Source organism: Diplotaxodon limnothrissa, linkage group LG14 (genome assembly GCF_057381915.1).
Source record: "Diplotaxodon limnothrissa isolate DT_005_m linkage group LG14, D_limnothrissa_male_GT1.1, whole genome shotgun sequence".
NCBI lineage: Eukaryota > Metazoa > Chordata > Actinopteri > Cichliformes > Cichlidae > Diplotaxodon > Diplotaxodon limnothrissa.
In genome coordinates, this window is record NC_140609.1 from 19261336 (window position 1) to 19286780 (window position 25445).

General features: G+C 39.0%; 1 protein-coding gene across 1 annotated transcript; it reads left to right on the forward strand.

Annotated features, from left to right (window-relative positions):
* Positions 1–1937: 1937 nt before the first annotated feature.
* On the forward strand, positions 1938–24746 carry LOC146618733 (von Willebrand factor A domain-containing protein 5A-like). Its single transcript, XM_085371240.1, has 19 exons — positions 1938–2006; positions 6414–6461; positions 7083–7285; positions 7381–7603; positions 7734–7900; positions 7975–8089; positions 8231–8379; positions 8461–8549; positions 8647–8791; positions 9943–10022; positions 10099–10213; positions 10318–10476; positions 10562–10665; positions 13355–13575; positions 13900–13947; positions 14901–14933; positions 16677–16822; positions 24434–24557; positions 24667–24746. Exons 2-19 carry the CDS (start codon positions 6419–6421, stop codon positions 24744–24746), a joined length of 2244 nt encoding a protein of 747 aa, XP_085227366.1. The 5' UTR covers positions 1938–2006; positions 6414–6418.
* The last annotated feature ends 699 nt before the right edge of the window (positions 24747–25445 follow it).

Sequence of the window (25445 nt, forward strand, 5' to 3'; positions counted from 1 at the left end):
CTTGAAACTTGAGTGCAGAGTTTCACGCGTATTTTTTGGCTAAGTCCACACACAAATCTTTTTTACGCACACGCAAATTCTTTTTACACATACAAATGCTGATTTACAAGTACAAAATATTTATGACCACAGTTTGAGCCCATAGGACTGGCCCTCAGCATGAAAAGGAACCGTATTTTGCATGCCCTCCAAGTGAAGGAAGCTCAAGCCAAACCCAGTATATGTTGGCGACATTACATTTCTGGGCTGGCATTTATTTTATACTGAATGAATGATTTTGTTGTGTAAAAGATACAAGTTTTATTATAGAAAAATATTAAGTTTTGTTTTATAAAATATGTAAATTAATTGTAATGTTGCAAAATTAATAATGATTGTTGTTTTTCTTTGGATAAAATTAATTAGATAAGTAAAATGATTTGTAAAGAAACATGTTTTGATGCTATAATAAACTTTCTTCTTCCAATAAATTATTGTTGGGGTCCCCGGGGCCTCAGATCAGTCATCTATGTAATGTTTGGAACGAGGGTTACATAGTGTGATGTAGATATCTTTTTATCAGACACCAAAATTGGTAATACGTATTTGAGATAAATTGTGTTTGCACAGTTGTTTCATTTCATTGTCTTTGATTTGTTGAAGTAGGCCAACAATGAAGTGTGGGCCACCATTCCATCCATGCCACATTATCTGAATTTCTTTGAATTTTCTTTTTAACTATAGTTCTATAATCATTGAGCCAACTAAATGGAGACAACCTATTAGTGCTGATTAATGAAAGTTTGCACCGTAAAATAAAGAATAAGGAGGAGGAAGTACAATTATTTTTAGTGTAAGAGTGTGAGCGTGAGACCTTTCAGGACTTCAGAGCTATTGCAAAGTAAAAATGTAAACCACATGTAACAAGTGTCACCTGGCAGTTTGTTGCTCTCTGCCAGGTGATTGGCTGAAGAGCTGTGAAAAGGTAGTGGGTGTGTGGGGCGAAGTCAGCGCTCTTCTGTGGAAAAAAACCAGAGGCAATTAATTCACTCAGGTGCGAGTGGGTATACTGTCGGTAAGAGACTTTTGCCATTTTTGTTTGGATCGTTTGCTATTGCATGTGCCTATTTTTAATGTGTCATTGGACTTTTTTAGTGTAACCACGAATTTTAATAGAAGAATTGATCAAGCCCTAGATCGACTGCGCGCAGGGAAACTGATCAATATTGTAGGTATATTGAGTATTTGTTTTAGCTTCATGATTTTGAATGGTTTTATAAAATTGCTATTTTATTGGGTAATATTTTAATTGATAATGTTGCTTGTTTTTCAGCTGTGCTGTCTCTGCTGTCCTTTTTTTCGTTCTTTTGATTGATTTGTAATTTTGTTTTGGTTAGTCCGTCCAGTCGTAAAGGCGGTTATTGATTGAGAGTAAGTTGTGTAAGGGCGGACTAACCTCCCTTTTGTTTTGTTTTTTTGTTTAATTGTTTGTGCCACTTCCCTTTTTCTCCCAGATCACAGGCCATACATAGCACTGATTCCCAGCTGCGCTGAGACCCGAATTGTTTGCAGTGTGTGCCACGATTGCAGTGTCGCTAAGCGGGGTGTGACAGGTTGCAGTGTTGTTATTTTCGCACAGTTTGTGTGGTAAGTCTCATGTGCAGCTGGGATATCAGCAGGATGTGTTGTAAGTCCTGTCTGGAAATGACTGGGAATTATTATGTCTAACTAATGTAATAAATAAACGATCAATTTATTTCTTTGCCCCGTTTACTCATCCTTTGTCCTCGGTTACACACAGAAGGAATTCTAAAAAAAAAAAAAAAAAACAATCCAAAGGAAAAATGTTTTGCAATTTGACGCTCCGCCCACCCAGTGCATATCGGTTGGTGGAAAAAACAAGGAAATGGGACGTACCCGGTAGCAGTGACTTTTTTCAATAAAGTCTGCTGTTTGTGGCGTAAACATTGCTACAAGAACAGAGGAGTGCAGTAAACCTATCAGGATACACCCGTCTATCAATAGAGGTAAGCTTCTATTGCGCATCATTCTTCACTGGCGGCCATATTTTCATATCTCACGTGTTGATTTTACCTAATTCCATTTTTTATGAGTTTGTCGCTCAGTTCATTGTCACGTCATTGGTTGCTTTTTCAGTTTTCATTACTGCCTTTTAACAAATGTTTTCGGATCCCAGACAAAGCAGTTTCAAAACTATTCAGTGGCACAAAACTGCATAATTTTGTGTGTAGTGAAAAAGAACTATTGCCTTAGATTCTGAAAGTGTCACGTACTAGCAGGTAGGTGCACAGTCACTCTGTCACAATAACAAAGAGATGCCATTAATTGTCTGCACAGAAAACGCCTCCGACTGGAAGTTATCAGAGCGTAGAAGACCCCGGTGTTCCTGCTTAACTGGTTTTCGTGTTTTCTGATGGCGTTTTCCAACATTTCACTGCGTGGTAACGTGATCCAGATGTTTCTAGTGGCATCTAATGCGAATCTTTGTAGATGCCAAGATTCAATTTTTGCAATGTTTCAGAGTTCTAATATGCAGATGTGCGTTAGAAATAAACAGCAGTACTGAGAGCGCACTCAGCATTAAAATAAAATTTAAAAAAAACTCAATATTTTAATTTCAACATTGTGTGTAAAATGAGAAGAAATTTTCTGCACAAAGTATTTCTTTATTTCCAAGTATTCGTGTCACTATCATATTCTGTTCGCTATAGATTTTTAATCATCTTCACCTGATTAAATCTCTTAATGTATTGAGCGGAATCCATTAGAAGTGTCACGTGAGCAGTAAAGCGCCAGCCACCCCCTTTTTTTATGAGCGCGCACAGAACAACCGCGGTCAAGTGAACCATCATTTGTGCGTTGGGGTGAAACCAGCTGCCTCTTATCCTACCGTGAAGCGTTGGATATCTTCTTGTTCGCTAATCGAGACACCCACACAAACGCACAGAGGAAGTTAAGAGAAATAAAGCTCCAGGACCATTGTTTTCCCCAGTGAAGTTTTCATTTATTTTTCTTTTCACTTTCGCTGGTAATGTGCTTCATACTTCACAATTCAATGGAATCTTCAATGTGACCGCAACAACACTCAGTTTCATCTCAATCAACTGCAAAATTCCCGAGAAGTTAAAAGACAGTTACTCAAATTCAACCAGGGCTGTAGCTATAGATTATTAATCTATCGATTATTCCATTGAGTAATCGGATAAGAAATACTTTGTCGTATTAATGAGAAATAATAAATATCGTAAAGAAAAAGAAAATACGTGTCTATCAAAATGAGCTGCTCACTGTTTTCTAGTAGAAATTGCATTTTTCTTTTCGTTTCATCCGTCATATTTCATTTGTCAGTCTCTTTCTCCCCCAACTAATGGCTCTGCCTCTTTGCTCATTCGGTGCGTAAACAGACTCCAGCTCCACTTTAAACTGTGCCTGCACCATCAAAAATATTTTAGTTATTTATCCGCCATTTTTCAATTGGTCTTAACCTTTTGATCAGGACTGTGTCATATTCAAAAATTGGCACACATGTAGCGGAGTAACCCAGAGGAGTAATCAACTGAGAATTTCATGTCAAGGATGATTTTAATTAATTTTTTATGTGATGTTATATTTGATTGAATATGTTGAATTAGACCAGAAATGTCCGTTAAATTTCTCCAGAATTATGCAGTGGAATGAGGGGAAAAAAAAAAAACCTGCACACGTGAGTGTTCAAGAAGAAAAATCCAATTTCATTTAACTGTCATGTATAATTTTAAATACATTTTTAACATGATGTTGACACATTGCTTTGAAATGTTTTTTCAGTTGAGTAGTTGTCCTTTAATTTCTTGGGTGTTTAAGCAGTTTAAGATCCAACTTCTAGAGTAAGTGAACCAAAGTAGAAATATGTTGAAAGTATCATGTCAACTGTGAAGGATGGCTTTTAATGAATTTTGGAATATGATGGAATAATTGTGTGATTGTGTTGAATTTTACTTGCCCTCTAACTTCTCAGAAATTTTGTTGACTAAACCAAAACAACGCAGGGCCGACATTGACTGAGAAAAAGAAGGCATCGTGTTTGTCATGTAAAAATGTATTAGTCTAACTATTAAATCCAGTGTTTTCAGGCAGAAACGTGTGAAACCTGTACTTCCAAAGTCTTATTATGTTGTCATGTGACTCTGCTGGTTTTCGAGCAGCTAGTCTGCTCTGCTTCTGGTGAATTTCTGATCATTCTTGAAATGATCTGGTGTTGTTTATAAACTGAACTTTTCCCACAATTTGAGGCATTCAGAAAATACTGGTTGAGGCTATGTGGATGAATATTCAAACAGGCCAAACAGGGCAGTTTCCTGGACTTTTAGAACCGAGAACAAAGCACTGATGCTCACACAATATCAGTGTGAAAAACTGGTGAAGAAAATATGGTACATTGTTCCAGGATGCACAGAGGAGGTATTTCCTGCATGTCTTACCAGGAGGACGTCTTAGGGCTAACCCCACAGATGCTGGACAGATTGCATTTCTGGGTTGGATGGTTGTGTCATAAATACAACATAAATAATATGTATTTGATATTCTTGAAAACTCACTTTGTGTTCAGATGATAGTAAATAAGCTTTTGAGTAAACTACATTGAATAAAAGTGCAAGTAACAGAAAAATAAACATTTTTGTTTTACAATGAATTAACATGTTTTTATAACTTTGCAAAATGAATGATATTTTGTACATTATGTGTAACATCAGATTTCTGTATGCTTGCATGACAACCTTAGGGTAGTAATATAGATGCTTTCACAATGATTTATATGTATATGATGTGATTCCATAAGCAAAGTCTGTGTGGCTACAATTAACCATTAAATCTGAGATATTCATGCTGTTTTTAAACTCGGTGAGGTCGATCACAGGAAGAAGATAACAAGAGTGAAAGTAATGGTTGGTTCCAACTTGGATTTTTGAGAGGAGGTCCTGCTGTCGTTGTTTGTTATTGTCATCAGAGGAACACAAAAAAAAATAAAATAAAATCTGCAACCTTCCCTGTGGTCAACAACAGACACACATTTTGCCCCTATCATGGACTAAACCAATCAGAGATAGTCAGGGGCGGGACCTCTCTGATTGGCCGTGGTCCAGTTGAAAGTGCAGGTGGAAGTGGGAGGTGAGTAGCTTGAATAAAGCGATATTATTCATTAAATCCTGAATAGACTTTTAAATATAACTGTGTTTGGCCAGAAACGCCAGATTCTCAGATTAAAGCTCACAAAACCATTTCAACAACAACCAAATGGCAAATGAGAGCAGGTACACGGATTCCACACAAAGACGTAAACACAGAACGGACCATCAGAATCAACTTTGTCTTTCTCGGGCGGCCCTTAGACGGACACGCTGTCGGAGCTTAGCGATTCTGATGCGTCCGGTCCGCGCTGTGTTTACGTCTTTTTGCGCTGATTCTGAGCTGCAGGTTTTGTCTCTCTCCAACCAAAATTCACCGAGCCAGCAGCAAAAGAAGCAGCAAACTGCGCTTCACATTTGATCAATGTCGTCATGAATTTTGCTGTTTTGCTTCCACGACTATTAAAATCACACTTCATGCACAGCTATCTCTCTTTACTTCAAGAAAAGTTTTATTCATTCGCTTATTGCCCACCAGTCTACCGTTGTTTACAGCGGTAGACTGGTGTCTTTTTCTTTTTTTCACTTAAATGACCTCGGACAAGAAAGCCAATTTTTTTCTGTTGTTCAATACTGAAGAAATTTAAACTTTATATGCAGAACATTGTAGAATATTTTTAAGGTTATCTACTATAAAAAGCCAGACCAGGAAAATCTCCTTCATGTTTTTCTGTGTTTTATTCTCAGTTACTTTCACACAAAGGCATCTGCTGTGATGTTCACAATTCTGATGAAGTCAGTACTGATAAATGATCAGAATTATAATATTTCTGACTGTCTGAGGCTAAGTTGAATCGAATCGGGACTTTGAAAACCGGAATCGAATGGATTATAGAAATCAGTGATGATACCCAGCCCTTGTGAGCAGCCTAGGCACGACAGAAGTGGATGTAGCTGTAATAGGAAAAGAACTATTGCTAACTTTTCTGTTAAGTTAAGGCCTGATCCTTCTGAAATTCATAGCCAGTGCTCTGACACGGTGTCATCAATCTTTGAATGCTGAAAAAGCACAGTGTATCCAGAAAACACATTATATTGTATAAATTATTATAAAATTTGTGTTCGCCTAACTTTTGTGCTGGTACGCCTAACTTTTTAAAGTTAGGCGTAACTTTTAAAAAGTTAGGCGTACCGGTACGCCCATGGCAAAAAGTTAGTCTAGAGCCCTGTAGCTAAAGAATGTCTGAAATGTAGAGCACCTATGAATGTTATTTCAACACTAAGTCCTCAGATGTTTCTGTTTCACAGGTACAATGATGAACCGCTGTGGTCTGCTAACTCTCCAGAAGGAACCAGGTACTGACAGAAAGTAAAGGGGCTTCTGTTTACTCTCCAGCCTCTTTTCATTCATCTAAAATTCAAATGTAATGACTTTTTTATTTGTAGTGGCTCATAATAATAAATGATTATTTCCCCATGACTGAGACAATACTCAACAAACCGATTTCAATAGCTGGATGGTCATTTGCTCTTTAGGTTATCAACATGAAAATTGCATTGAGGTTCATGGCCATTTTCACCTTCTGCTGACCAAAGTATACATAAGAAAATGTTGTGCTTCTCCCACACCCACTGGTGAAAAGTTCTGGATGGCATCAAGCTTACTCTGTGAAGTTGATCATATGCATCTTGGACAGTAGTGTACTGCTGCATATGGCTACGATTAATGCAGAGTATATCCTTGTGATACAAAAGCACAGAAGAAAAATGATGGATACAAAAAACAAACAAACAAAAATAAATAAATGAATAATAATATAAATAAACAAACAAACTTTGCAACACTGTTGGACAGTCATGTTTAAGTACCAGCTTGGTTTAATGGCTAACTTTTGTGTGGCTGAAATGTAACACAAGAAACAACCATTTTTAAAACCTGTATGGTTTATGTATTTATGATTGTTCTGTTTCTTTTAGTTCCTCTGAAGAGCATTGAGGTGGAGCTGGAGGTGAGGGACCATGTGGCTACAGTGGTCTCCACCCTGAACTACGAGAATAAGGAGGACAAACCATTAGAGGCTGTTGTTGTCTTCCCTCTGCCTGGAGACGCTGCTGTCTGTCATTTCAGTGCTAAGATCGGACAGACACAGATTGTAGCTGAGGTGAAGGAGAAACAGAAGGTGAGCTGGACAGTAAATATAACCTGATTATAAGTAAGATTCAAAATAACAATAAACACAGTGAATGTCACTGACATGTGTCACCTGTCCTTCAGGCTCGTGAGGAGTATGATGATGCTCTGAGCTCTGGTCAGCAGGCCTTCCTATTGGAGGAGAGTGATCAGAGTCCAGATATATTCTCTCTGAGTGTGGGCAGTCTGCCTCCAGGAGAGAGCGCCTCCATCAGGTTGGAGTACGTGACTGAGCTGGCTGTGCAGGCTGATGATGGTCTGAGGTTCTGTCTGCCTGCTGTGCTCAACCCTCGATACCAGCCTCAGGGTAGGAAAATCATCCAACACTTATTAATTTAGTTAAATATTTATCACAAAACAATCATGCTTGTAACAAGCATGAGTCCCAGTAAAAATGTACCACAGTGATTTGCAACTATCTCTAATGTCAAGTACAGGTAGTGAAGGTGCAGGAGTCCAGGTGACTTCTGTTCCAGCCTCTCTGGTGCCCTACAGTCTGTCTTTCTCTGCCCGAGTGTCCTCTCCTCGTCCAATCTCTAAAGTAGAGTCCAACTGTTCCCTGGACCCTCTCCAGTACCTCAACACTGATCAAACCCAGGCCACGGTAGGTAGAGTGCTGCTGTGTCTGCTCTGTACTTATAACTGAGAACTAAATATGAATGTGTTTGTGGTGTGCAGGTCAAACTGGCTGCAGGACACAAGTTTGACAGAGATGTTGAACTGCTGATTTATTACAAAGACGCCCACCAGCCCACCGCTGTGGTGGAGGCAGGACAGGCCTCTGCTGAGCCGGGTGAGTGAAAATGAGATTTGCTGTTTTGAAATTTAAAAAAAAAAAAATCATTATCCGTCTTCTTTAACTCAGTAGTTAAAGATGTTGGAGTAAACAGCAAAAACAATTTTTGGTTATTTTTCTGTCCGTAATATTTTTCAGGCTCTCTGATGGGTGATCCAGTGGTGATGGTGAGTCTGTACCCTGAGTTCTCCCAGTCTGTGATGTCTTCAATGGCTTCATGTGGAGAGTTTGTGTTCTTAATGGATCGATCTGGAAGTATGAGTAATACTCGGATCCGCAGTGCCAAGGTATCTGTTCTTACAGTCATAAATTTTTTATAGTGTTCCTCTCACACAGTGGACTCACCATCTTTTCCCTGTTCTCTTAAGGATACTCTACTGCTCCTGTTGAAGAGCTTACCAATGGGATGCTATTTTAACATCTATGGTTTTGGGTCCAGATATGAACACATCTTCCCGTAAGGCTCAGATCTGTCAGCCCAACACAATTATTCCTTTCATGTTTTTGTGTCTTTTGTGTTACATGCGTGTGTATTGGTGTCTGTGTGATGGCAGTAAGAGTGTGGAGTACACTCAGCAGACCTTGGAAGAGGCCCTGAAGAGCGTTGAGCAGATCCAGGCTAATCTTGGAGGAACAGTGATCCTGGAGCCCCTCAAACATATTTACAGTCAGCCTTGCATTCCCAGTCAGCCTAGACAGGTAACGCACACACTGGCTTGGATCAGTTTCCTCAAGACTTCCTTGAAACTTAACCTTACTTACCGCTTGCCTAACTCTGACGTTAATAAAAGAATTGCGAGGACTGCACAGTGTCTCGTCTTCTGGTTTTACTATACTGGCAGTTAAGTTCTGTTTTTCTGACTGTTTATCTTTTTTCTCTTGTTTTTTTCTTTTTGTTTTCGTCTCGCCTAACTGCTTCTTCTTTCCAGGCCTGGAAGTATTGTGATTCTTGCGTGCGTTTTCCTTTCCTTTCTCTCCTAATTCTTTTAAAGAGCCTCCTTCAGCTGTGTTAGCACTGAGGGGCTGCATTTCCCTTCCCAAGTGGGACATTTTGTTTTCTTAGGATTTCTCCATCTACAAGCACTGATTTGTCCGGCGCCTGGACATTTCTTTTCTAGCCACTGCTCGTCAGCAGTGAGTTTGGTGGGCTGATTCCCCATTGTCACAGAACTGCAGAGCCTTCTCTGGTACACTTGACTCGGGGGTGGTGGCTGACACGCCCTTCTACTCCGCGCGATTCACGGAGCGGTGTCAGTTTTATGAGGCGGAACTCAACCTTTCCCCTTTGTCACCAGTACGTGGGCTTTTGCAGGATACACAAAGATGGAAGTAGTTCAGCAGTTTATTTGTGCTGTAAAATCAACTTACTTCCAAAACACATATAGACATAGACATTCACTCGTTTTTATAATTTGTCACGAAGTACTTTCAGCTACTTCTGAAACCAGTCTAAATTTAGTTCCTTTCGGCGAACTCAACCTATTTCACGTGTTTATTTCTTTAGACCCTTGCGGCGGGTTAGACCTACTGCGTTCTTTATTTATACAAGCTTGTGTGTGTACAAAGGTAACAAACTTATTCCGGGAACTCAGAGCTGAGGTTCTTCTCTAAGTCTGTTCTCAGAAAACAGGAAGCGGTTAGTTGCTAAATAAGTTTATCACACAAGAGTTTATGTGAAAAGTCACGTAGACATGTGGATTGCTTAGTGATCCATAAAATCCAGCACATTTCATGTAGCTGGATACACTATGTACAATTTTCCTTTGACAGAAACCTAACTCAGCTCTCAGAACAAGCTGTGTGTTTCTGGGTCTGATGTTATGTCTTCATGTGCCAACTCTCCTCTCTAGCTGTTTGTCTTTACTGATGGAGAGGTGGGAAACACCAAAGAAGTGATAGATCTGGTGAAGAAGAACTCAGATTCCCACAGGTGAAACCACAAAAACACAACCATATCTACACAATACATGTCCTCTGTGTACTTAAAGAAAACTGTTGTATTGCAGGTGTTTCTCTTTTGGGATTGGGGAAGGGGCCAGTTCTGCTCTCATCAATGGGATGGCAAAGGAAGGAGGAGGTCATGCTCAGTTCATCACAGGGACTGACAGGATGCAAGCAAAAGTAAGACATGAAACACAATTAGAAGTCACATTAAAGATTGCAGCAGATACATATTTGTTATATGTATAGGATTTATATTTGGAGAGTTTTTCATTATTTTTCAGGTGATGCAGTCGCTGCGATTTGCTCTGCAGCCGACTGTGGTCGACATCTCAGTCACATGGGATTTACCAAAGGAAGTGTCTGTCACTGTCCTCTCTCCACCAATCACTGCACTTTTCCAGGGTCAAAGGTCACTGATTTATGCCCAGCTCAGTGGACAGGTAAGAGCAGCACCTTCTCATGTTGTTGTTTAGGTATTTAATGACAGTAATTAACGTGACTTCTGACCCTGTGATTCTGTGTCAGAGCTCAGAGGCAGCAGAGGGCTGTGTGACGGTGAAGTACAGCCTGGCAGGTCATCCCTCTGAGAACCAGCTGCACTTCAGTTTCAGACCTGCAGAGGACACTGGGTAAAACAAAGTTTAATAACAACAGCACCCTTTTGGTTTGGTTTACTTTATTTAAGATGCACAAACATATTACTGTGCATATCTTTGATATTTTTATGACCTGGTTTTACCACATCCTTTTTTTCCATCTATACATCATTAGAAACAATGATGAATTACAGTGTATTTCTATGTTTGATATTCTGACAATAGGGTTTACTCATTTAATATTCCAGTTGCAGCCATGGCTGGACTGGGACAAAAAATCGGCCCGGGCATTTTGACTAGAGACAAGCCCACCAGGATAAAGATTGAAAATGTGACGTCATTCAGGGGTAAAACCGCAAAGGATTCTGGGAACTTGTGGCAAGAGGTACTAGCGCACGCAGGCTTTCAATTGAACTAAGTTACACGGCGATAAAAAGAAACCCAAAAAATGGCAAGAAGCTGTTGTATTATTAACTGCAATAGCCGGTCGCATGACAGCCACGGGAAGCCGACGGGTAAAGAGATTGTTTTTTGTTTTTTATCGGATTACGTCGTTGAAGAGAAAAAAATTTTTTAAGCCATGTTTCGAAGTAAGAGCCGACGGATGGTCTGGATATACCAAATATAACGTCTCAGAACACTCCAGCTCACAGGTTAGTCTGCTCCAAGCATTCCCACAAAGGTCAGAGTTTTGTAGTAGTTAATACGTCATTTTTCTTAACATAATTGGTGATATAGGTTACAAGCAAGTCTGGCGCTGAACAGAAATTGTCGCGCTATGCTCCTTTATTTATTGTGCATAAATAGTGAATTGTCCATCCATCTTCATCCGCTTTATCCGAGGCCCGGTCGCGGGGGCAGCAGCCTAAGCAAAGAGGCCCAGACCTCCCTCTCCCCAGCCACCTCCTCCAGCTTATCCGGGGGAACACCAAGGCGTTCCCAGGCCAGCCGAGAGATATAATCTCTCCAGCGTGTCCTGGGTCTGCCCCGGGGCCTCCTCCCGGTGGGACATGCCTGGAACACCTCACCCAGGAGGCGCCCAGGAGGCATCCTTGTCAGATGCCCGAACCACCTCAGCTGGCTCCTTTCGATGTGGAGCAGCAGCTGCTCTACTCTGAGCCCCTCCCGGATGGCCGAACTTCTCACCCTATCTCTAAGGGAGAGGCCAGCCACCCTTCGGAGGAAGCTCATTTCTGCCGCTTGTATCCGTGCAGTGAATTGTCCTGACACAATATTGCGTTTCGCTTCTGTTATTACCATGGTACATTGACAAAAACATATACTTTCATTCACAGGATAAAACAGTTGTTCTGTATCACTAATTGTCTGGTGCGATTACAACATACAATATTATTGTCACTGCTACATTTCTGTAATACTACCAGAAATTATTTCCACTACTAATTAATTACCGTTGAGCTCAAAGGTCCTATTAATAAACGGTTAACGAATGTGTATTTATGACGACGATTTGTGAGACTGGTAGACTTACCTTTGTTCGTACGATGGTCCTTTCGTTCTACACGGTGCATTTCAAGGTCCTGTACCCATCCGTCGGTAAACTGTACCTGGGCTTGTTGCAGTGACCGGAAGTTACTAAACTTCATGAGTGTGTGCACTCACTCCAAGAACCGTATAATTATAAATCTGAGCGTGGTGAAAGTTGGGCAGCACGCTAACGTCTTTTGTCCATTCTGTGTGCTCGTAAGGGTCTAACCCTTTCACACCTTTGATTTTTCCTCGTATCTTTTCTTTGACTTTTCATCAAGTCTGTCTTTGTACGGACCGGCATTGTTCTCCTTTTGTTTTGTACATTCCTTTTTTGTGCGGCAAAGTAAAAACAAGAAGGTATTGGTACCGGAGAATGAACATTTTGCGGTGCTGCAAATGCTTGCATTTGATGCGGTACTTGGATTGTTTTGCCATGAGTTCCCGGCATGCAATGCGCGAAAATCACGTGATTGCTAAACAAGGGGGAGGGTGCATCCGGCCTCCTCGGCTGTAATTGGTCCAGCCCAGAGTCGATCATGACCAATTGGCCAATCCAACACCTTTCATTATATATACCCTTCCTAAAAAAAAAAAACTAAAAATTAAAAAAAAATCCATCGGCCCATAAAAACAAAAAATCGCCAGCGGCCCACCGGGCAAATGCCCGATGGCCAGTCCAGCTATGGTTGCAGCCATTATCTGCCCAAAACCAACTGGCTTCATTTCCTGTAGTTCAAATTTCATGATTCAGAAAACACGGGAATAAATGAAGCTGTTTTAACCAAAAATTTAAAGGGTAATTTAACTCTAACATCTAGAACCTTATTATTGCTGAGCTTGATGATGAGTGTCTAAAAAGTAAACATAAGAATGGGGACACGTCATTTCATTAAAATAAAAATGGTAACATTATACATTAAACAATTTCTACACTATACAGTAAACACTTTATAATATTTAAGAACTAAACTTGATTAACTAAAGTTCATGAATGCATGCATGCATTTCAATGTATGTATGTTTGTATCCTTGTATATATTGGATCACTCTACTGTCTTCAGATAAACTTGGTATGTTATCATTGTGATTCTTTACCAAAGTGGTGGATTAAACTTCACCTCTGTAGGACCCTGAAGAGGATGCAGTGGTATAGACAAAGTTACTGATAAGTTAATCTAGTAAAATGATAGACATTAGAACAGAAGATGTTTTTTTTGTGTCATGTCTGCAGATTAACAGTCCACAGGTTGGGTGCTCGTACTCTGATTCGCTCACTGGAGTTGGAGGAGAGAGAGAGTAGAGGACAGCAAGATGGAGAAGTGAAGAAAAAGTTGGTGCGGCTCAGTGTCCAATCAGGAGTGAGCAGTTCTTTCACTGCCTTCATTGCTGTCAACAAAGACAACAGCAGGGTGATCCAAGGACCTCTTGTGCGCAGAAATATTCCGACACCCAGTGAGTTTATTTTAAATCCCCAAACTAAAACTCTGTGAGCCACAGCTCTGAAGATAAAGATGGCTGAACTTCAATGAGGTGAATGTAATGACTGCTTTAATTGCAGAATAATAGAGTTAATTCTAAATCCTAAAAAACTTAACTTAAAAACAAAGTAGTTAGGTAGTAGTTGCTTGTTTTCCAAAGTGATCTCCAAAGATCAGAAACTAGCAAGAAGTAAAAACCTGAATGAAAGTACAACAAACAATTTTTGCATTTCTTCCTGTCCAATCCAGACCTCATACCCTCACTCTTTTTTTTTTTCTTTTTTTTTTTATCTTAAAGTGACACTAAGATTTGGATCAGTATTGCATGGTCATCCTATAAGAAGAGGTAAGTACAAAGCAGAGTTATTGGCGTTGGAAGGTACGTGTGTGCATGGACGTTTGCTGCATCCCTGAGATTTAACACATGTATACCTGCAGCTGAGTGAATGAAAGCAGGGCAGTGATAATGTTAAGAGCAGAGAGACACGGCAGTATCCCCGTATTTTTAAAAAAATAGCAATCAGAAGATTTTAGTTTTGAGTATGAAGAGTATTAGAGGAATTATACATTTGTTACTACAAAAGCAAAAACTAATTGTCACACACAACCTGAAGACAAAGGCAGATGAACATGAATAAAAGTACTTCAATGATAACTTGGAGCAGAACATTAGAACCAGTTTAGAGGTTCCTGAAGTCAGAATCCAAAAACATGCCAGTTAAAGCAAAATGTGGCTTGTTTTCTTCAAAGGGTTTGTTACAAAGAATCAAAAATACTGATAGGAAGAAACTAAACACAGAAGAACAATGAATAATTAAACAATCTGACAAATCAAGCATGGTGATCAAGCTTTGTAAATACTGCAGGGACCATGGAGGTAGGTGAGCAAGCATCCGGACTGACCACATGAAGATCCCATACATTTAATCAGTGTTTAAATCAATGACATGAAAAACGCCCTTTGAAAAAATTCTTATAAAAGATTTTAATCTCATTTTTTAACATCCTGGTTGGCTCCTGCAGGGCAATGTGTTCATTACCAGATACGTGTAAGTAAAAGCTGAATGTCAGTGTAACACACATCTGCACATCAGTGCATTTCTAAAAATAAATGTTTTCTGTTTTACTCTGTTTAACTTGAAAAATTTAAATATGAAATGCTCTATGGACAGCATCAGCAGTATTTGCTATCATAGTCATTGTATTGGGCTGTTTATAATGTCTGTACTTTATTTGTTCTTTTTCATTTACTATTATGAAATTGCTGACTCCATGTTTTTCATCTTGATTTCATGGTAGATGGAAAGAAAAACGGTAATCCGCGGCGTGGGGGTAAGTAAAGAGTGAATGACAGAACACCACACATCTGCGCAGTAAAATCACAATCCAGTAATTGTTTTTATTTCTTAATAAAAACCTGAAATCGTTCCCTGCAAGACTGTAAGTACAAGCTGAATGGAAGTTTAAGACAAGCTATCTAAAGTTCTAAAATGAAATGTGGGATGGGTAACTGGTCAAAACAAGTTAAAGGATTTGAAATGTCTCATTTTTATCTACATTTTAATACAGAGTTCATCTTCCGTCCGTGATTCCACCTGTGTGAAAGTCATTTTCTTATTTAGTCATATTTTAAATGTTAAATTGTTATGTCAAATTTAAGATTGTGTTAAAACTGTGATTTCAAATCTGAAACTTGTATTTTTATTTTATTTAACCAGGAATGTCCCGTTGAGATCAAAGACCTCTTTTTCAAGGGAGTCCTGGCCAAGAGGCAGCACATTTCCAAACAAATACATACGAACAAAGTTAAACAATTACACAAAACAATTACACATTATTGAGGCAGTCTGTAGGCCTTTGAGTTTAGTTTTAAAAACATTTAAAGACAACAGTTCAGTCAATTTCCAGTCTTTCTGTAACAGGTTACGCGAAAAAGGCGCACAGTGGACAAAGGCTTTCTTACCCAACTCTGTGCGGACAAGGGGAACAGACAGCAGCAGCTGATCATTTGAACGCAAGGAGTAAGAACCACTATTTGTCCTTGTGACCAAAGTACAAATATAAGGAGGCAGCAATCCTAGCATAGCTTTATAAATAAAAGTGTACCAATGCCCCTGTCTTCTAATGGCCAAAGAAGGCCATTTTACTCTTAAGTACAAGTCACAGTGATGGGTCAGATATCTACAGTTGGTAATAAACCTCAAGGAAGCATGATACATCCTGTCCAAGCGTTCATATACAGAATGTCACCATAATCTAACACAGATAAAAAGGTTGCAGTGACAAGATGTTTTTTTTACTGCAAAAGAAAAGCACTGTTTATTACGGAAGAAAAAACGAAGTTTAAGTCTCAGTTTCTTTACAAGTCTCTCTATATGTGGTTTGTATTTCCAGCTGCCATGTCTTTGTGGGATTTAGAGAGGATTTAGATCATATGTGTACACGTGGGCCGTAGGAGGTGTTAATGTGTCACTTTATAGTTTGGAACTTTTCAGTTTTTTCTGTAGAAAAGAGTAAAAACTATGAAAGTCCCTTTAAGTCCAATTAATGACAAATTCTTCAGCAAATGTCTTGACCCAACTTTTAAACAATATTTGAACAAATTCAAATATAATATTTTAAATATACTGTTTTTATGTAAACATCATGGTGATGAATGCCTACCTTACAGTAAAATCTATGTTGGGTACGAAAAAAGCTGACTGTAAGCTCCAAAAAATATTTGTTCTATAAATATGGCTCATATAATACCCACAGAGGAAATTATATGATCCTCAGTATGTGTGTGCGTCATCTCAAATCTACTTGCTGTTTACATTCAGAAGCTATTGTTTGATAGAAACATTAATAATATCAACCTATTTGTGGTATACACATTGAAAAAAATAAAGCTATCTTTTTTTTCTTTCCAGTTTTAGTCTTTCTTCAGTTTCTGTTTAAAACCCTTAATTTGCTGTGTGGAAGCCTTATGTACACTGTTTGTCACATTTTTGCTTTCCTCTGTCATGTAGAATTGTGTTTTCTTATCTATCACCATATTGAGGTCTGGTTTTTGTTTAATCTTTGATTTTCCAGTTGCGTTGCCCAAGCAACTACCCAGAGACCCTTTCATGCACTTAGTCTCCCTCCAGAAGGCGTCTGGTTCCTGGCTGCTTGATCCAGATCTGGCTACTGCACTGGGAAAGACCAGTGAGCAGGTGGAAAAGATCAAACCCAGAACGGTGGGTCGAATTTTGCTGACTAATCATTTTTGTCATAATTTTCATCAATAACCTTTGTGAGGGGAAAAACAAAACACAATAAAAACGAACGCAGGAAGACAAAAACTTGAAATGTATTAACAGTTTCACTGACGAATAAAAACGAGATGAAAATTTTCTAGAGAGACGAAATCCAATCAGAACTTAAGTTGTGTAGGAAGGTGAGACGAATTTGGAAGTGATAAAATCAGAAGGAATCTCCTTGTTAGATTAGTTAGACACCCACAATTTGATCTGCCACCGACAAGCAGGAGGAAACTCCCATGCTCCCTGTTTATCATCAAAACATGATAAAAGTTAAAAACTCGGAAGGAAAAGAAGACCTGGACAGGTTTTGCATGTCATATCAAAGAAAATAAGATGCTTTGTAAACCATTTGGAGGATCTCTTACCAGCAAAAACACATCAAAGCTTTACACTTTACATTAGATTTTAATCAGCTGAATAAACTACATCTACTATAATCTTATAATATTTAGCTGACCACATCTGAATTTAGACGGCTGTTGGGGGAAAACTCTGTAAAAGACCCAGGAGAAATAAAGACACAATGAGACAAAGTTACTTTCTTTATCAAACGTGTACACGGGTGAGCTGCTAAGAACAACTCACACCATGCACAGTGGCTTGGTAATTTTTATAGGCACAGAGCACAGAGACAGTGAGAACAGGATAACAAATAATAAACAGATAAAATAAAACAACTCCATATATGGTGCTAGTCTCGTCAGCAGAGAGCTAGGGAAGATAAAACAATCTAAAACAATATGTCCCAGAAACAAGATGTGTTTGCTGGGAAAGTCTAAAAAGATAATTCTAAACTAATCTAACCATAGGCAGAGGGCAGACAAAAGGCATCTTTGTACATTTAAAAGAAGGTAAAGAAACATAGAATCATTTTTCCTGTAACATTCCCTCCTGTTTTAACTTATTTTAAATGTATACAACAATTGTCTGTGAAGGTTATTTATTAAGCATCTTTAGCAATTTTTTAATTTTCAAAATGTCAGCATAGCAGAAATGGAAGTCATTTGGTCTAAAGAATAAAACAAAAGAAAATAATAAAAAGAAAAACATAGTAAATGAAATAACAAGTGGAATAAACAAGAAAAAATAATAAAACTAAAACTACAAAAAATAAAGGATAAAAACCTTATATTTTAAAACGAAAACTACAAAAAATAAAAGAATGAAAACTAAAATGAAAACTTTGTATTTGAAAATGATGAAAACCTAATATGTAAAATGAAAACTTCAAAAAATACAAGGATGAAAACCTTATATTTAAAATGATGCAAACCTTAAATTGAAAACTTTATATGTAAAATGATGAAAACTTCATATTTAAAATGAAAACTTCAAAAAATAAAATGATGAAAACCTTATATTGTACCTGCATAAACTACTAATGTGTTAATCAGTGCATGATCACTTGAAAAAGGCAGAAGTCATTTTTAATCACCACGTCATTCATTAGCAGTTATTACAAGTTCTCCTCTAACAGAATTGCAACGGGATGCTGGTCTTCTTGAGGCACGGCAACATAAGCAGTCATTGTAGTTGTTATCATCTTTGAAATCATTACTCTTAGACATGGCGGTGTAGCTGCTCCAGATGTGTGGTCAGTGACATATTTTTGCAGAATGGACAAATTCTGCAAAGCTTCATAAATGTCTCCTCCAGCTTTGTATCCATCAGGGATAAAAGTGCAATATGTTTCCCCGATCAGCTTGCAAACTCCTCCTTGTGATGCTGTTAGCAGGTCTAGTGTCAGTCTGTTCTGCAGCACCATCGTTCTGATGGCCTGCTGTTCTCCTGCTAAGGCGGTTCCCAGGGTCTTAGTCAAGTTGATGTGTCGTAGCAGAGCATATCGGTTGATTTCCACATGATCCCGCACCTCGGCAACTCCAATGCCGGGGATCAAGCTCTGTAAGAATTTCACTCCTCCTCAGATGCGAAACTCTGGTTCCTTTACTGCTTGGTGCCGTCCGTGCACATCCTGTCTGGTAATGAGTCTTTGTTTGTAGTATCATTCGGGAGCTGTAGTTGGAGCGACAGTTGAGGCTCATCAGTGTCGCGTTACTGGCACAGGTTTCGTTGAGTGAACAGTCCATACACTTCCTCTCGTTCCTTGGTGGGCAGAAAGTGTATATGTATTTGCATAGCAGTCAGTTTTATTATTCAAGTAAGCTGTAGTGTTCATAAACTGCCACCAGAAATTAGTGGCATAGCCATGGGGAAACTTGGTGTACTTTCCTTTGTCATACAGTGTCTGCCTTTTCTCCATATAACGTGACTTATTGTCCCTCACGGAAGCAAAGATGAGGAGCCCGGCCATGGTCAGGGCCGCTGCAGTTGTTAAGAGCCACCACCTCATGACGACGGGACACACCCTCCTGTCGCGAGTAGACCCCCCGGCCAGGAAAGCTGACCCCTCCACCGGGCGAGATCACAACAAGTGGGCAAGCCTGCCGTCAGCTGTGTTTAGATGGCTTCACTTACTGGCTCTGATGGATGCAAGATGGTCGTTCCGCTATTTTGCAAGCTCCAGTTTTTCCTTTGGAGCACTTTGATCAGAACCCAGTCACCGGGCTGTGATCTGCAAGACACTTGATAGACATCATTACATTCTTCGTCATTTACAATCATCTCTTTATTTTCCTACAACTTAGACATACATTTTGCTACTGAAATTGTATCTGCCTTTTTCACTGGGTAGATTTCTGGCCACTTTGAGAATACATCTATAACCACTAGGGTGTATTTTTACCCTTGGCATTCATTTAGCTCAATAAAGTCCATATGGATTGTGTGGTCTCAGGTTTCCCTGAGCATTACATTTTTGACGCGTCATGCACGTTCTGACAAATTGTTTTGCTGAGGTTTCAAAATTTACAGTGTAGAATTTACAGTGTAGAAATGAGAGTTGACAATACTGGTCAGTCCCCCCGTTGACAAATGCGTACAGCCATGAGTCACTAATGCCGCCATTTTGTGGAGGAATTTTGGCAACACTGGCTTGCCATAACACATCATTAAGTCGTTTGTCAGAACTGCACCGTGTTTTAGCCATTTTGCCTGCTCTGCTGTGCTTGCTGCTTTTTGTTCATTTTTCAACACATCCAGTGGAATCTGATGTGTGTTTACTGCCATCAATGTGATGTTTGCCTGTTGTGCCGCCTATTTTGCTGCTCTGTCAGCAAAATTGTTGCCTGTAGTAATGAAAGAGTCAGTAGGCGTTGTAAGAGGTTGGCATGCTGGTTTGCCAGTTGGTGTAATCATTCCTCTGGTTTTCCAGATTTTTTGCAAAATGATGCACAGCAGAGAAAACATACTGGCTGTCTATATAAATGGTTATTTGTTTATCTTTGTGTATTTCACATGCGCAACAATCTCGTGTGAAGTGACCTTCCTCTCCACGGTTCTAGCAGGCGTTGTCTCTATGTTATCTGCTGTTTCTGCGTGGCTGTCTGCGGCCTTGGTGTTTGTGACTTTGCTCGCCTCTCTGTTCCTGATAGCCACCTGCGAATTAGTGTTTTAGTCTGTTGTCAACAGTCAGCCTTATTTTTAAGTTACAGAATGCTTCTCCCTTTTTTTGTTTTTTGTTTTTTTGTTTGGGAGAATAGATGCAACTCTACATTTTCACTTAAGGCAGTTTTAGATAATTTCTAGTTCTTCAAACAATGCATGGATCTCACACATTTCAAACTTTCAAGTTAGGGTTGTTTCCCATTTATACAAATATATATATTTAACTTTGCATTGCTCACAGCTCATAGCTCACAGCTCTAAACCTAGGCATTTTTCAATCATATGCCTAATCACTATGTGTCACTGTGATTCTCAAGTATGGTCACAAGTTCGTTTAAATTCATTTCCAAAACCAACAAAATAATCAAACAAAACCAAAAAACATAAACGTGTCAGGACACAAAAGAAAAAAGAAAAATGCTGCCACCCGAACAAGGCAGAAGTCTGCATATGTTGGCTTGTAATAGCATGCAGCTTGTAACATGGTAGACTAATGTGCCTGTGTTAATTCAGCTCCATATTATTGTGTGAAGTTGCACTGGGTTGGGAGTGGTTTTGTGTGTGTCACATTTTTGGTGAGCCAATGGCTGGAATGGGGTTGGACTAATTAGAGGCAGGTGTACTTGATTGCACTGATACACCGGTCTTCTTATAGCCCACACTACAAACACTGCTGTGTTGTTTTGTCTCTCTGTGCAGGTATGTAATGTGATGAAATCAGATATGTTTGGGATGGACGGGTTTTGCCCTATGAATTTTATATTAGGTGTGTCGTTTTGTCTCTCTGTGCAGGCCAGGGCCTATTATATGCCACAGCCTAAAGGCAGCTGGGTTGCAGAGGCTTGAGTGACCACTGACTATATGCTTGCAGGGTGGTGGGTCTCCAAGGACAACTTCTAACCCTGTTAAAGGCAACATGTGGAGTGCAACTTGGCTGTGTGGCATAGCTGGCTCTGGCCTTGGGACTGTGTGTTTTTATACAATTTATAAGTGGGACACTGGACTGTTTTATCTTTTATCTCTTGATATATTTTTTGTCAACAAATTATCTTTTAGAATTTTATTGACTGACATCTTTTTGCCCACGACTGAGACGGTTGGTCAGACCTAGAGTCTTTCTTTGGGTGTGTTACAGCAGCTTCTGCTCTAAAAGAAACAAATAAATAAAAAGAAAAGAAAATGTGTAACATGCTCATCAGCTTAGCAGTGTCTACATATTTAATTCAGCTTCTCAATCCTGTAGTTTTAGCTGTTGTCTACAGGGTTTTGCTTATTGGTTGTTATTATAGGTGTGCTCTATCTCAGCAATGTGTCATTCTAGGATGATAGGTTTCAAGCTGGTCAAGTGCCTCTATGCACTTCATTAGTTTAGTTATTCTCTGTATTGTCTTCATCTCACATGTCATTACACTGAGTTTTAGCAAACCTTAAGCTTGATGCAGACTACTGCTTAACAATTATCCACCTTACATCATAACCGATTAAGGTGCCTCTTCATATTAATATTATGTCATTGTTAGTATTATCCTCTTTGTCTTATATAACAGCAATAGCATATTATAATATTTTATCAGTGTGTACCACTATACTACTACTGAGCCAATTTGATAGTTAGGATCATCTTATTCAGCAAACAGATAATTTTGAATTCATCCAATCTGCGGTCACATTTGTTCTCTCTGTTGCATGGCGGACCAGGCAGTTCTATTATAATATATTATTTATATTTTATTTTGTATCCATCAAGGGCTTCAGATGACCTGCAGAATCATCCTTTTCCCAGGGTGGAGACAGTTACCTTTTCACACACTGTCCTTGGCTGAACAGTGACACAGCCTTAATATACCTTATTTATTTTATTAAAATATTTTCGTGTGAATTATTTGCTTTATATTCATTTTATACATTGTGGGCATGGTCATCATGCCAACTGTGTTTCATTGTTAATATCACTTTACAGGTTGTTATCCTTGCTATTATTAATTTCAAATACTCTAAAGATCATTTCTACTGTAACTTTCCCTTCATCTTTATTTCGTACTTTTTATATTTATATCTACTCAGTGGGGTCTGTTTTCAACCCTTTTAAACTACTACAAAACTACTGTGATCTCTAGTTTTCACTTAATAAGGGATTATTATGTTCTTCCTGATATGGGTGTTGCTGCAGATGCGGCTGCAGGAATGGGTGATGGTTTACTAAAAGGATTGTGGGAACTGCACAGTGTCTCGTCTTCTGGTTTTACTAAACTGGCAGTTGGATTCTGTTCTCCCGACTGTTTATATTTTGTTTTCTTAAATCTCTCAGTTTACAGACACTGTTTTTGTCCGGCGTCTGGACTTTTCTTTTCTCACCACTGCTCGTCAGCAGGAGTGAGTTTTAATTTCACTTGCTTGATTACCCATCTTATTTATGTATTTACTTATTTTTGTTTAAGTAATATATACACAATACAGCTGCTATCACCTTCGCTGGTATTAGAGACGAGAGTGGTTGCTCACACGCCCTTCTACTTTCGGACTATTTCCAAAAGCGGTGTGAACTTTACGAGACGGAACTCGACCGTTCTCTCAACTCACCAGCACGTCAGTGAATAGCAGTAAAAGAAAAACACAGTAGGAGCAGCTCAGTCTCTTATCGGACCGTGAAAATTCAGCTTGCTCCGTTAGTTACAACAATACACACGCATACATTCACACTTATTCGCGCGATCGGAACCCTTATAATAAAGGGGAGCTGCCAGTCTTTCTGTAGACGAGCTACTTATTCCCTTGACTCAGCTGGGGGAGCTACCCAGAGCTCCAAACCTAACCCACAAGAGTGGGGAGCTTCCAGTCGACGAGCTCCAAGCTACCAGCCGACGAGCTACTTTAAACCCACAGAAGTGGGGAGCTTCCAGTCGCGACGAGCTACTTTCGCTATTTTAAATTCCCTGAATTTAAAATACGATTTTACGCAAGATTGTGTCAGTGTGTCTGTATCTACCTGGTCAGTGTCGCCGGGTCTGGTCCACCTCGATCGGGCCCCACCACCGTGGGTCGCTTTCTAAGAACGTTGGCCAAGACTCGAATTTAACGCCCTTGGTCTTTGACCACACACCTAGTGTGTGGGCTGTCGACAGACGAGCAACGTGGACTGGTCACGGAGATGGGACACGATGGAGGCGCTCCGGCTCCGAAGGACCAAGAAATGTTGGGGGAAAACTCTGTAAAAGACCCAGGAGAAATAAAGACACAATGAGACAAAGTTACTTTCTTTATCAAACGTGTACACGGGTGAGCTGCTAAGAACAACTCACACCATGCACAGTGGCTTGGTAATTTTTATAGGCACAGAGCACAGAGACAGTGAGAACAGGATAACAAATAATAAACAGATAAAATAAAACAACTCCATATATGGTGCTAGTCTCGTCAGCAGAGAGCTAGGGAAGATAAAACAATCTAAAACAATATGTCCCAGAAACAAGATGTGTTTGCTGGGAAAGTCTAAAAAGATAATTCTAAACTAATCTAACCATAGGCAGAGGGCAGACAAAAGGCATCTTTGTACATTTAAAAGAAGGTAAAGAAACATAGAATCATTTTTCCTGTAACAACGGCTAAATTATAAATAAAAATAAATGTTTAGTAAAACAACTGACTAAAACTAAATCAACATTTTCTCTCAAAGTTAACACTGGCTGTCAATTTACGTAATAACACAAAATGATAATATGAGATTTAAAACAAAATTGATTGGATAATTTGATCAAAAAAACATAGGACGCAATTAAAAACATGGGAGTACAATATAACAAACATAACAAAAAGAAGTAAACTAAATGTAGCCCCTGCCTTGCTGCATGAAAACAAATCTGTAAATATTAGAGGATAAAATATTGGTTGTAATGACTCCTAACTATCCACGGAGCTGCACTGCAGAGTGTTTTCTCATCAGTCAGAACTTCTACTGAACATTTCAGTGCCTTATTTTACTTTATGTTAGCAAAGTTGTAGAAAGTGAGATCATGATTTTAATGTGTTCATTTGATGAATTAGGCCAACAGTGAAGTGTGGGCCACCATTCTGGCTCTGGTCTGGCTTCATGCTTTCAAGGTGGATGCAAAGGATGAGTGGGAGTTTCTGGCTATGAAGGCTGCCTCATGGATCCATGCTCAAAATGGTAGAAACAATGATAATATCAAATCAAGTATTCTTTTAAACACTGTTTGAAACCACAAAAAAAATCAGCCCTCACCTTATTCATATAATAACTTACGTTTACATTTTAGCGCCATGTGTGTCAGAGTGTGTGGAATCTGGAAATGTCCTGTTGGGTTGCAGCATAAAGAAAGAAGATCTGGGACTCTAGGTTTTCTCGAAGTGGATTCACCTTCAGGATTGGCAAATCATGCCATATGGCTTTTAATTCATTATTGTGCTATTTACCCTACTGTAATTGTTATGTAATCAGAATCGTTTCAAAAAACAAGCAGTTATTATGGCAACTCATTTAAATTGTATGTTTTTATTCCTGTTTTCCATCACCATATGGTGATGTTGTTCATAATTTGTTACTTTTTACTTGTTTTTATACATTCCACTTCATGTTGTTCTTCTGAAAAAGGTTCTAATTCAAAATGCTTGTGTTACAGTCCCAAATCAAAGTTAACTTTTTATGCCTCTAGACAAAGTCCTAATTTTATCTTATAGTGGAGTGAATGTTTTATTTACAGGATTTGTCATAGTTTGTAATCAGGTTTATCTGTCTGCTTAATGTTTAGATAGAAATGCTATGAAATCTAATGCAACTCAATAAATATATATATATTTCTATAATCTGACAGACTACTAAATGTTTGGGAAAAATTGTGTATGCTGAATAATAAAAGGTATGCACATTAACATTTTAGCACTTAAGCCATATTCTATAGTACAGGCAATATACCCAATTGCCCAGGTCCTCATCTACAAGGAACTAGCACAGTCAGTCTGTGATTCATAGTGTAAACACTGTTACAAGAACAGGGACCTGCAGTAAAACTGTCCAGATAATCTTTCTGGCCCTGCA